General features: G+C 43.0%; 1 protein-coding gene across 1 annotated transcript; it reads right to left on the bottom strand.

Moving 5' to 3' along the window:
• Positions 1-998: 998 nt before the first annotated feature.
• mios (missing oocyte, meiosis regulator, homolog) lies at positions 999-11,010 on the bottom strand. Its single transcript, XM_080737552.1, has 12 exons — positions 10,959-11,010; positions 9,349-10,208; positions 8,734-9,223; positions 8,034-8,132; positions 7,334-7,588; positions 5,549-5,718; positions 4,463-4,528; positions 4,108-4,266; positions 3,384-3,536; positions 2,451-2,655; positions 2,080-2,209; positions 999-1,891 (listed from the first exon to the last, which is right to left on the bottom strand). Exons 2-12 carry the CDS (start codon positions 10,165-10,167, stop codon positions 1,801-1,803), a joined length of 2,637 nt encoding a protein of 878 aa, XP_080593678.1. The 5' UTR covers positions 10,168-10,208; positions 10,959-11,010; the 3' UTR covers positions 999-1,800.
• Positions 11,011-11,984: the final 974 nt, after the last annotated feature.

Genomic DNA, 11,984 nt, shown 5'->3' with positions numbered 1-11,984 from the left:
CTGACAAAGTTCCTCTTGAAAATGTCTTCTTTAAACCTTGTAAAATATTACACAATAACAAAGTTATTGTGCTAATTCACTTGCCTTTAGTTTACGTCTTATTACGATAGTATTTCTTGTTGTTGTATGTAGGCTATACTTCTCTGTATCTGCCATTTTTGGTTCTGGTAGTGTTTGAGAGGATAGTCTTTGAGTTCTATTACTAATATAAAAAAATATTGAAAGTGAAGATCAAAGATGAAGATGCCCAGAGTAAAAAAATATATATATATTATAATTTATATTTTATCTATATTATAACACAATAAAATATCCCATTCAGAGGCACTATGATTAGTCACAATTCTTTTTATTTTCAAAGGAAAACATGAGAACGATGATTTTTCTCCCATAAACAGATAAAACAGGAGTATCTTCATTATCGCAACTACAATTTCTCGAACCTGCTCCAATATGGCTCACAAAAGAGCAGCAGGCCTACCAAACCCTGGTGAAAGCAGCATACAGTAGGCTCCCATGCCCCATCCAGCCTCCATGACTAAGTGATTTAGTTAGCTCTGGTGGAGCCCCCCCACCCCTACCCACTTACAATGAGTCCCCGGGTTCAAGCTGGAGCATAAGAGGGTGGTAAAGAATGAGAAAATACATTTACAATGCAGCTTACACACAGACGGCTCCTCGGACGGCACCCTTCTATGGACTGATGTGTGGTATGCATATTCTGGGTGCAATTTGGGCACCCGAGAAAGTGAAGGCAAGAAAGAGAGAGGCTGTGTGTGTGTGTGTGCGTGCATGGGGGAGTGGGGGCACAGGCTCAGCATGTCTGTCCCTTCACCCTAAAGCCCGATTCATACTTCATCGCACGACGGTGTCGCGGGCCAAAACGAGCAGACCTACAAGCCCACGGCGCTTTGCGGATGAGAAGCGCTGTGGGCTTGTAGGTCTGCTATTTTTTCCGCGTGCGACACCGCCGCGCGACAGAGCTTAAATTAGGGCCTTCAGTCAATGGTGTGTTCCGGCAGCTGAGGTTCTTTATGAGAAGAACAATCTGGAGGGTCTTGTCGGAGTGCCGAGCAGCTGCTGTTTTCTAGGGGGCCTCTTTCATGGACCACAGGCCTGGAGAGGGGAGGTGAATACAGACTCCCCCCCCCCACCCCACCTCCCACTCTCTCAAACACACCACTACATTCTCTACCTCCTCTTGCACCATCCTTCCACACACGGCCCAATGCCTTTATGAGGTATCTGAAGATCCTTTAGTAACCCCCAAAAACAACAGCTAAACAGGGGGGAACAGCTAAAATATTGGCACGTAATCATATTTTATACTTGATCACTTATTCTTGATATATATGTTTTAATAGATCATAAAAAATAATCCTGATTCAGGTAGATCATCAGAAGAGGTTGTTGCAGCCCAACCGCTTGTTGTGCACCTGAGCAAATCAAATCAAGAATCAAGAAGGTTTATTAAGTGGGATCTCACATTGTCATTTGCAGGGCTACATTTGCTCCCTTTCCTTCATGGATTAGGTTAGTAATAACATGAACACATCAGAAACACACCCTGCCTCCCTTCTTGTGATGTATATTACAATGTTACATTCACTTACGGCTATAACTTATTAAAAAAAGAAAAGAAAAAAGAAATCACTCAGCAGCATTATCCAGAAAGGGACTCTTTATCTGAACCCTTTGTCCCTGTCTCTGTTCTAGCTGAGTTGAGGTGCTGTAGTGACCTTAAGCCTGGGTGGGATTCTTTTGCTGGTGTTTAAGCTTTTAGACGGGATCCCTCCATCTTTAGCTGCTGTCCGAAGGCACCAGGTTCCCCGTTGTGTCCAGTTGCATGCACTTACACGTGCAGGCCGACACTGGGCACTCTGAGTGGTCTCTGTAGAGGACAGGTTAAGGTCAACCACACGCAACCAGTAACACGTCAACACAATAGGAAACAGAGTGGTTGGCTCGTGGTTGGCTCATGCCCTGACCCAAGCACAGACATACAGTACCTAGCTGTGAGTGAATCTACAGATCTGACAATATTATCTGGATAACACTGATATTTTGTTGGGTTCTAACCTGAACCAGCTGAGCATATGGCCAGCATGGCCGCCATGTCGACAGTTATGACACCAGGTAAACCAGTTGTTGAACTGGGCCAGTTTGTTCTCCCTGGTAAGGTCCACCTTCTCATCTGTTTTTGCTGTGCCTTGCAGAAGAAAAATATTTGATCATTAAGTCTATACAAACAATTATCATTATCATTATACTCTCTGGAGCCCATCGACGTTTGTACATGGCATCATTGTCATAAGGAAAATGGCTCACTGCAGATCAAAGTGAGTATGGCTCCCCACACCAGATAATGCTTGTGTTATCCATGTGAGGTGATGCTGAGATGCACGTTAATCCAGATTCTGTACACATACTACACTATTAGTTGAGCTCACCTGGACAGTTGGACACGGGCGTGCCCATGTTCATAAGGCAGAGGGCACAGCGTGGCAGGGGTTTCCTGCAGCCCGGGCAGCTGGTGACCTTTGACTTGGTGGGCGAACCGCTCACGCCGTACTGGCTGAAGCCACGGCCCTGGTGAGGCATGGCTGAGCAACTGTAGGAGATGGACTTCCCACAGAAATTACAGCTCACAAACACCTGGCCGCCACAGGAGAGACAATACAAAGGTCGGCTGATAAGAACAAGTGAAATGAAGGTAGAGCAGCAAGCTGGCTGGCATTTGCCAGCTGTCTTTTTCGTCATAAGGGTTTTATGATGAGCCAGCTGTCTCTTTCGTCATGCAGGGTTCACAATGAACGTGTTGCATAATAAATTATGTATAATACTGTAGGGCTTACAGTATACTACAGTGTAAGCAGTCTGACTAGTAAAAGTCTAGATATATACTTGAATGAACTGAATAGATTGAGTTGGAAAATTACGCAAAGTATGAAGGTCAGTTACATTTCATTCAGTGCCACTACTTGGATTTCTTCTTTTTTTTTATGGATAAATTAAGAGAAGCACATGTTGAGTTAAGAGAAGCACATGTTGAGTTAGCACATATCTGTTGGCATGAAAGCCAGCAATGTCCCGTTTCCCTGTGCACAGTTTTCCAAGAAACTGATTTCAAACTAACCTTACAGGAATTAGAATGTACAATTTAGGCATTCAGCAGGCACTTTTATCCAGAGCGACTACGCTTGAGAAATTGGAATATTAAGCAGAGAATAGAGTGGGCATGAATTCACAAACAAGGCGAGTGCAGTAATCTAGCATCCGTTTGAATAACGAGCTGTCTAAATAACATTCTTAGTTTCCAAGAAAAAAAAAATCTAAATAAAACAAAAAAATAAATGAATACAACAGAAATGCTCTAGTGTTACCTGTGCAAGGGGTTTAGAACTAGGGTCCAGCTTGCCCCTATGGATGTCAAACTCGGCTCGTTTGTGCCAAAACCTCCATGCGTCTAATAAGTTACGGTAGTTCTCAATCCAGCACTGGACCCTAGGGTCCTTCACAACCTCACCTGGGGAACCCTGGAGAGAGGGGGGAAAACCATATAGATTGTGGATACCTTGTGCACATTATTTTGGAGGGTTCCCAGGTGAATGAATAGCTTAATGTTATCATTGTTTTCTCACTCAACAGTAAACATACAGTATAAGTGTATACATGTATCTGCTATCTGCACATTTCTAAAGTGACAAATTAAGGACTTTTTATTACCTCCGGTCAAACATTGGCCAAATTCTCAAATAATAGAGGCCGAAATTGTGAAAATAGCTTATCTACATGCTCACAACGCCTCGCAACGCGAGGCGTTGTGAGCATGTAGATCTGCTATTTTCACAATGGAACAGATGAAGTCAAACTAATGTAATGCCAACTCCTACAATTCCAAGTGCTTGTCAGGGTGGGGGGGTCCCCAAGTTAAAATATGATTATATTGGGGGTCACGGCCTGAAAAGGTTGAGAACCACTGCTCAAGCCGACTGATTTTGGACATGGTCAAAGGTAGCCTGTGTGTGTATTCACTACCATCAAATAATCATCAGCAAGCCGACTGATATGGGACAAGGTCAAAAGCAGCCTGTGTGTATTCACTACCATGAGCATACAGAAGCTGGCGGTCTGGACGTCACCGGTACGGTCCACGTAGCTCTCCATCAGATCCACTCCATCTTTAGTCAGCCCTGTGAGCAGGATGCCTTCCAGGTTGCCTGCCTCCTTCATTTCATTGGTCAGCTTTTCAATGTAACGAGGCAGCTGTAAGGAAACAAAGCATCAAAAAGAAATTCAAACCAAAATGTCCATACATGAAATTAACTTTAAGACAAGTAAATAATTATTTTCTGCTATTTATTTGTCTTAGAAATGTTGACTATTTGGACATGCAAAAGTGATGTAATTGTAATACCCAGGCAGGTCATCATCTACTTCTGTTATTAAGAAAAGTTATTACCTGTGTGTCATTGAGGAACATACAAGCAAAGGCTACTCGGTCCCGCACTGCAACGCTGCTCTCATACTAAGATCAGAGAAAATAAATAAATAAATTGTTATTTATTTATTTATTTTTTAATTTGGTAACAAAATGAAGAAATAGAATACAAAATAAATAGAAAAATACTAATATGTAATGTGCACAATGTGTTCATTGCATTTGGATTTATGGTGTATGCCACTTAAAACTCACTGAGGACCTCTAGGGGATTTAAGCCTAAACATCCTGTGTTGGAACTAACTTCACAAGGCTTTGACCAGGAATGGAAATGATAACCAAATCTGATTACATTTGTTTTTGGTTAAGTTCATACAAGAGTACCGGCAGAGCATTTACATGTACTTTTGTGGAATATATAGAACCCTGATATCACTTCCATTATCCCGAGCAGAAATACATTTGTCAGTGAAATATCCCATTTGCAAAATTCCCCAATATTCCGAAACTCCAAAGCATTCCATGGCTTTCCTTCTGATTGGACTGGGGTAGAGCTGTCAAAAATGGTTCCAAACACATTTAACCCATTTAGGCCTACAATTATTGAATGCTTTAACTATTGAAAAATAGCAGATATACAAGCTCACAGCGCGGCACCGAGTGCCGTGCTGCGAGCTTGTAGATCTGCAATTTTTGAAAAATCGTGAAAATGTGTGCACATTCAAAGCAGACTTTTGTAACTCAAATCTCTGCTTCTGGGGGGTCCCTGGAACAACATATTTTGAGATGGGGGTCTGCGGCCGAATAAATGTAATTTTGGGGGTCCTTGACATGAAAAAGTCTGAGAACAGCTGATTTAGAGGAAGGATTTAGAAGTCGGGTCAAAGATCGGGTCAAAGATATTCAAAGACTTGCACACATTTTCACGATTTTTCTAAAATAGCAGATCACTCTCGGTGCCGCGCTGTGAGCTTGTATATCTGCTATTTTTCAATAGTTAAAGCATAAAATAATGGTTAAAGTGGTTCAAATCTAACGCGACTCGGGCGCGTTCCAGGTATTTGAGAGTTAAAAGCAGCAGTATGTTCTTTCCCTCTCATACAGTACCAGAACTCCATCGTAGGCCCCAGACTCGCTGGTGAGGAAGGCAAACATGACGCAGAGGTAGGGGTTTTTGAGCTGCAGCCTGAGTGAACTGCACATCTCTCTCCATAGGGAGCTCTTCTCGTCCGTGTAGCCGGATAGTGCCATGGCCACAACGTTCAGGTTCAGGTCACCTACAGTATGCCCGGGGAGGTGTTGAGTTGTTAGTGGAGACTGGAAATATAGCGAGGGATTGGAAAGCCAAGTAGAGAGCAGTGTTTCTAAATTCTTTAAAACTCTCTTTTTTTGATGTATACTTTTGACCTGTTCAAAACGAATGCATCATTTAAACATTAAATCGGTAAGGATACAAGGGAGTAATTCAGTGTGTGTGTTACTACGTTGTTACTATTGACACCTGTTGAGTCCGAGAGCCTAGTAGAAGAGTACCACCATACTACGATGCAATTATTGTGTTACGTAAATAAGACAGGAATTGCACACGAAGTACCGTTGACACTCCATATCTAATGAATCAACCCATCAGTCATGCTCAGGAAATGCTCATTAGAGTCTCCTGCAGAAGAACTTGTGACCTACATTTGAAGCTTCCTCTGTGAAGCTGTGTAAACAAAGGGCTTTTCAGACTCTACCTCTACAGACTACTTACTATAACTGTTACATGATCAAAGACGTAAAGGAAATAGTTAATACATTCTTACAATATTATTTATGTAATTCGAGTGCAGTCTGGTTGTACCCACTGCTTTGCAAACATCTACAAGAAAGACAGTTATAAAATAATAAAAAATAAAAGATTTTTCTTTAAGTGATAGGTCAATATCAAAGTCAAAGAGAAAGAAAAGAAAAGTCTTGCACATTGAAAGTACTGTACCAAATTGTTATCTTTTCTGCACTTACAAACGGACAAAAGTATATAATATTGTATTGTTGACCATTGCAACATTTATACAGCCTGGCACCTAACATATACGTATAGTTGTCTCTAGAAGAGGGTCTGTCTGTCCACAGCTAATCGAGCAAACTGCCGGACTAGTCAGTACCAATAACAGAATATTTTTCTCATACTGTGAAAATGTTTTTTCTGTGAATATTTTCACTTTTTGTCAGTCCATCCCCGCAAAATTGGACAAGACAGACGTCATCAATCCACAATAAAGCCGCGGCATTATTAGACACCATCTTGTTATCCTGCCCGCTAGAATATCTCACGAACGGAATACGGCTGCAGCCTGCAACTAACGATTATTTTCATAATCGATTAATCTGACGATTATTTAAACGATTAATCGGATTATGGCACTTATATATTAGATATCACCTTATAAATTATATTTTAGACACTGTTATGAATAACTAAAAGACATTAAAGATGAATAATTCATTCAAAACCAGTAATTTATTACATTTTGCTCAGATTAGGTAGCTAATAAAAGACAAAAACAAAATAAATACAATTTTCTGACTGCTTACATTTGATTAAAGAATAGCTACACCTTTGTCAGGCTAAAGGGTAACAGTACTCTTTTCAAATAGGTAATTTAAAAATAAATATTCAAGTTATTCTTTTGTTCTTGACCCTATATTCCTGCACGGTATTAATACAAATTCCAACGACTAGTTGCAGTTTAAATTACGATTAATAAATGAGTCGGCAACTCATTTAATAATCGATTCAGTTATGATTAATCGCTGCACCCCTAAAACGGAAATGAATGAATCAATAAATCAATCTATCACTGAAATTTCTGTTCAACTGTGAGGGTATGGTATTGTCACATCTCCCACCCTTTTCAGCAGTGGCTCCCGTGTTGAGGATTTGGATAGCCCGGCGGATGTCCAGGTTGAAGAGGGCCACGGCTGCCGCCCGCTCCCAAAGACTCTCCTGCTCCAGGCTGCGCAGAAAGGGCTCAACGTCAATGTCTGGCCCCCGGCTGATCCAGCCGCACAGCCGCAGGGCCAGACTGCGCTCCTCGCTGAGGTAGCGTGGCACGTCCGTTTGGCGGTCAGAGCCACTCCAGCACCTGCGATTCTCAGTCGTGCCTGGGTGGAACAGGAAGACGGATATGGGGACTGAACAGTCAGTAATTCACAGTGTAAAAAAACAACACAGCTCACTTCACACTAGGTGTGATCTTTATTACTGTATTCAGATTAGTTTTTAAAATATATTTCTTAGTATACTTTTATAAGTTATATACGTTTTTTAGTTTTCTTTTAATTATTATGCTGCACTGTTTTTTAAGTTTTTATTATGCTGCACTTGCACTGCTGATGAGCCCAAACCCAACATTACTTTCCTAAGCTGTCCCGTCTTGCATCTCATAAAGGAGTCTCTGGCGTCCACATTTTGTTTTAAAATACAAAATGATGCTTCTTGGTGAAGTAGTATTTCTGGTTTTGAATAATTGCATCTTATTTACTCATTCTTATGCATTATTGTGCATCATCAGGCAGCTTCACACCACTGATGCATCTAATTTCTTACCTGAGCTGGTCTTTACAATATTCTTAATGCCGGAGTAGACAAGGGACTGTTTGTTCCCCTGTAGCTTCAGCTCCATGTCCTCTGTGCACTGCTTCATATGTGATACTTACATAGGAAATGTAACAGTCATTGCAGAAGCGCAGCATAATTACATTTACAAGAGCAGCACAAGATACAGTATGTAATAAAACAAGCTAAAACAAGCTAAGAACATCACATTGTTGTGCCATCACCTCATCTAAGATCAAACCCTGTATATCCATACATGGAGACGACTGGATCATCACCTACAGTAGATCTCCATATATGGAGCTGACCTCTACATCTGTTTCCCAGATGATGCCCAGTTAATTACGTCCTTGTCCCTTTTATGCCCATATATGGAGATCCCTGTCCTCTACATCTAATCCCCAGATGATGCACTGTTAGGGCAACCACACTATCCCTTTTTTAAGCCCATATCTGGGAATGCCCATATATGGACATATGACAGTTTAACCAGTGTGGTTGCCGCGACACAATTCATCCTTGTCCCTTTTATGCCATATGGAGATCCCTGTCCTGCGCGACCTCACCATAAGTACTTTTCACCCTTAGGCGTCTTACTGGTATACTATACTGTATTGTCTGTTGTGTCAACGACAGCATCATTATCCCACAAAATAACCTCTCGCTCCCATTTGTCTTTAGAAAAGGATATAATACAGGTCGAACCACAAAGATTTCAGCTGAGGATCCTGCCCTCCAGCTAGCACATGATTCCTCCACACCTGGATGGTGTCGTGGCCATACCTGCATTGTGCCCTCTGCCTCATCTTAGTGGCTATGTCTTTCTCGATCATGCTTTCCGCCCCCTCCGCGCAATCCTCTGAGCAGTCGTACAGGTGCCTTCCACAAGCCCACATGAGCGACGTGGTGGAACTCCAGGCCAGCGAGATGCGCTCGAACACGGTAAAGTCAGTCATGACTCGGTTGGTGGCGGACACCACCACCATGCGGTTCTGGGAGGAGGGGTGCCAGGCAAAGCTGCCGATCTGGCTCTCGCAGGGCTGCACACTGCGCTCAATGATGGTTGGCTCCGTCTCATCGCCGATAGGCGTGGGTGTGTGCTGCATGTCGTACAAGCGGATGATGTTGCTGTCCCGCGTCAGCGTGGCAAGTAGGCCTGTGCGGGTGGGACACCAAGCCACCTGAGAACCCGGAGCAAGACATTATTTAGCACAAATTTGAATCCATGTGTCATGGTACCATGATTTCATTGTTATTCTGGTCAGTTCGAACATAATAATGATAATAAAACACATCAACACGTTACCTTTGTGAGTGGCTTGGGCTGCTCGGTGAGCGTGAGCACGGGCTTCTCAAACTTCCTCAGATCCCAGATGGCCACCTGGCCTTCAAAGAACGAGGCCACGCGGTCATGGAAGTGGGGGTCCACCGTAACTCCCTGGATGGCCTTAGTGTTGACAAATGTCTTCTGACTGGTGTTCCTCAGGTCAAAGATGGCCAGGTTACGGTGCATACCGGCCAACAGCAGCTTCTGATCACGAGGTAGCCAGCAGAGGGACAGGCAGGCGTCATTTTGTCCCAGCTCATACAGTGGTTTGGTAACCACCGTGCCCGAGTCCATATCCACAGAGGACAGGCGAATCTTCTCTGCGGTAACACTTGCCTCTGGCGAAAACTTACTACTAATGTCCCATATGAGAACAGAGAAGTCCGCTCTGTGTTTGTCTAGCCCAGCGGCCAGCCAATTGCTGTCCACGGGATTCCAGGCTAAAGTGTTGCACTGACGGGCGTGTTTAGGCACAAACTCTTTCCCCATGAGCTCTTTGCATTTGGAGTTGTGGCTCTGGCCCAAGCTGGTGAGCACAACTCTACCATTGGCTTGGCCTACGGCTAGCAGGCACTCGGGCTCGTGCTTTGGATACCAGGCCACACATTTCATATAAGGCGTGTCAGAGTTAATGGCTAGTAAGGTAGCAGCGGTTTCCTCTGAGAGTGGGAGAGTGCCGACCTTGGTTTCCGCACTGCCCACTGGTCCAATGCGGTAGAGTCCCAGCTCAGAGTCACAGATGACGTAACGGTCAGGGTGGTGGGGAGACCACAAAATGTCCGGTTTTGAACCGCTCATGATCCAAATGTTGACAGGTTATCTTCAGTGGAATCTTCTTCCTATAAGGGTAAACATCATGTGTACAGTACATCATTGCAAAGACATTTCAGAAAAGGCCACTGTTCAACCAGTGGCCCGGGGACCACCAGTGGTCCTTGGGGGAGTTCCAGGTGGTCCCCTGCTAAATGATGGAGAGTTGGTAACCAAATGGACCCTCATAGATCATTAATTCTTGAGAGTGTAAAATGAAACAAAATGGACCCTTACAGGTCCATTTGTTTTCATTTTACGCTCTCAATAGTTAGATTATTTGAACATCTGCATTACTGAATTTACCAGTCTACACAATTAGAGAATGTAGAATAATTATTATTTTGATCAACGTTTGCCTCCTATTATCTCTCCTACGGTACCAACATCAATAGGGGTCTGAGAGGCTAAAAATCTCATCATACGTGGCTCAAATGTAGACTAATTAAAATGGACCTTGATGAAAAGGGTTGAAAACCACTAATACTTTGTTGAAATGAACAAATACTTGCTTAGAAAGAAATCACATATCTTACTGGATACAAAGATAGGCTATAGCCACCATACACTTTTAGTTAGGTTTTAGATTGAAAGTTGAAAAGCAGGCTAACTTATGCTAGCGCTACCAAGTGAAAGGACAAGCTAAAACATCAGTGGTCAGCCAGCGTTAATAAACTGGCCATCGAGAACACGTCGTCGGTCAAATTGAAAGCTTGACGATGCTGTCGCAGTTTAAGTAAGATAAGATAATAGTAATAAATGTGAGATAGCCTACTTACAACTTGTGATACACATGTCGATAGAGGAGGTAACCGCTGAGCTCCACTGGTTGTTGTGTGTCACACCAAAACATTTCCGTTGGGTGAAGACTGACAAGTATTCCATGGTTCCTGTTACGCACAAATAAACGTGAAAGCATTGCCATTGGTGTAAAGTAACTCAGTACAGTTTGAGTTTATTTTTGGAGCTGTGTGGAACACAAGCTCCCTATACGTGGCCGTGTGTGTGTCCGTCCGTGTCTGTCTGTCTGTCTGTATGTAGCCTCAAAGTTTGGCACTCTACTCCTCCCACAGTTTTTGCACCACACACTCGCGCCATATGTCAAATCGACCGGCTTACTCGGGAATCGTGTGCTAGTAACTTGCTAAGAGAAAGGTTCTATAGTTTAATTGATATTAATTTATTAGTGAATTAATTTTCCCCATTGACTTATAATGGGAAATGCAAAAACTCACATTCAAGTATTTTTCTCTCGTAAACCATAGGAGCTACAGTTTCAAACCTCGGAGAGGAGATTCATAATGATTTTAAGAATGAATCCAAAAAAAATTACATCACTCGGCCTCATGGTGGCGCTATAACGGCCCACTTTGCGTTTTGCCCCGTAACTCTTGAACCGTAGATCGGAAAATTAAAATTCTTTTTTCCCTGGATTCCTTGGGTCAAGACGCATCTCCCCATATAGGCCACGCCCATTTGCGCCAGGATCGATTTTCCGCCATCTTGAATTTTCTCCAAAACACACTTTTTGCACCTTTTCCTACATATTTTCTTCAAATGTCACAAAAATCGGTACACATGATCCTGGGTGACCAGAGAGGTGCTACACACACACACACACACACACACACACACACACACACACACACACACACACACACAGCTCCACTTCGAACAGAGGTTCGATTTTTGGAGCTGTGTGAAGCACAGGCTCCCTATACGTGGCCGTGTGGGTCTGTCTGTGTGTCTGTATGTAGCCTGAACTTCCTAAACTTCGGCACGCTACTAGTCCCACAGTTTTGCCA

Source organism: Nannobrachium achirus (assembly GCF_963921795.1).
Source record: "Nannobrachium achirus genome assembly, chromosome: 2".
NCBI classification, from domain to species: domain Eukaryota; kingdom Metazoa; phylum Chordata; class Actinopteri; order Myctophiformes; family Myctophidae; genus Nannobrachium; species Nannobrachium achirus.
This window is presented reverse-complemented; position numbering and strand designations above follow the sequence as displayed.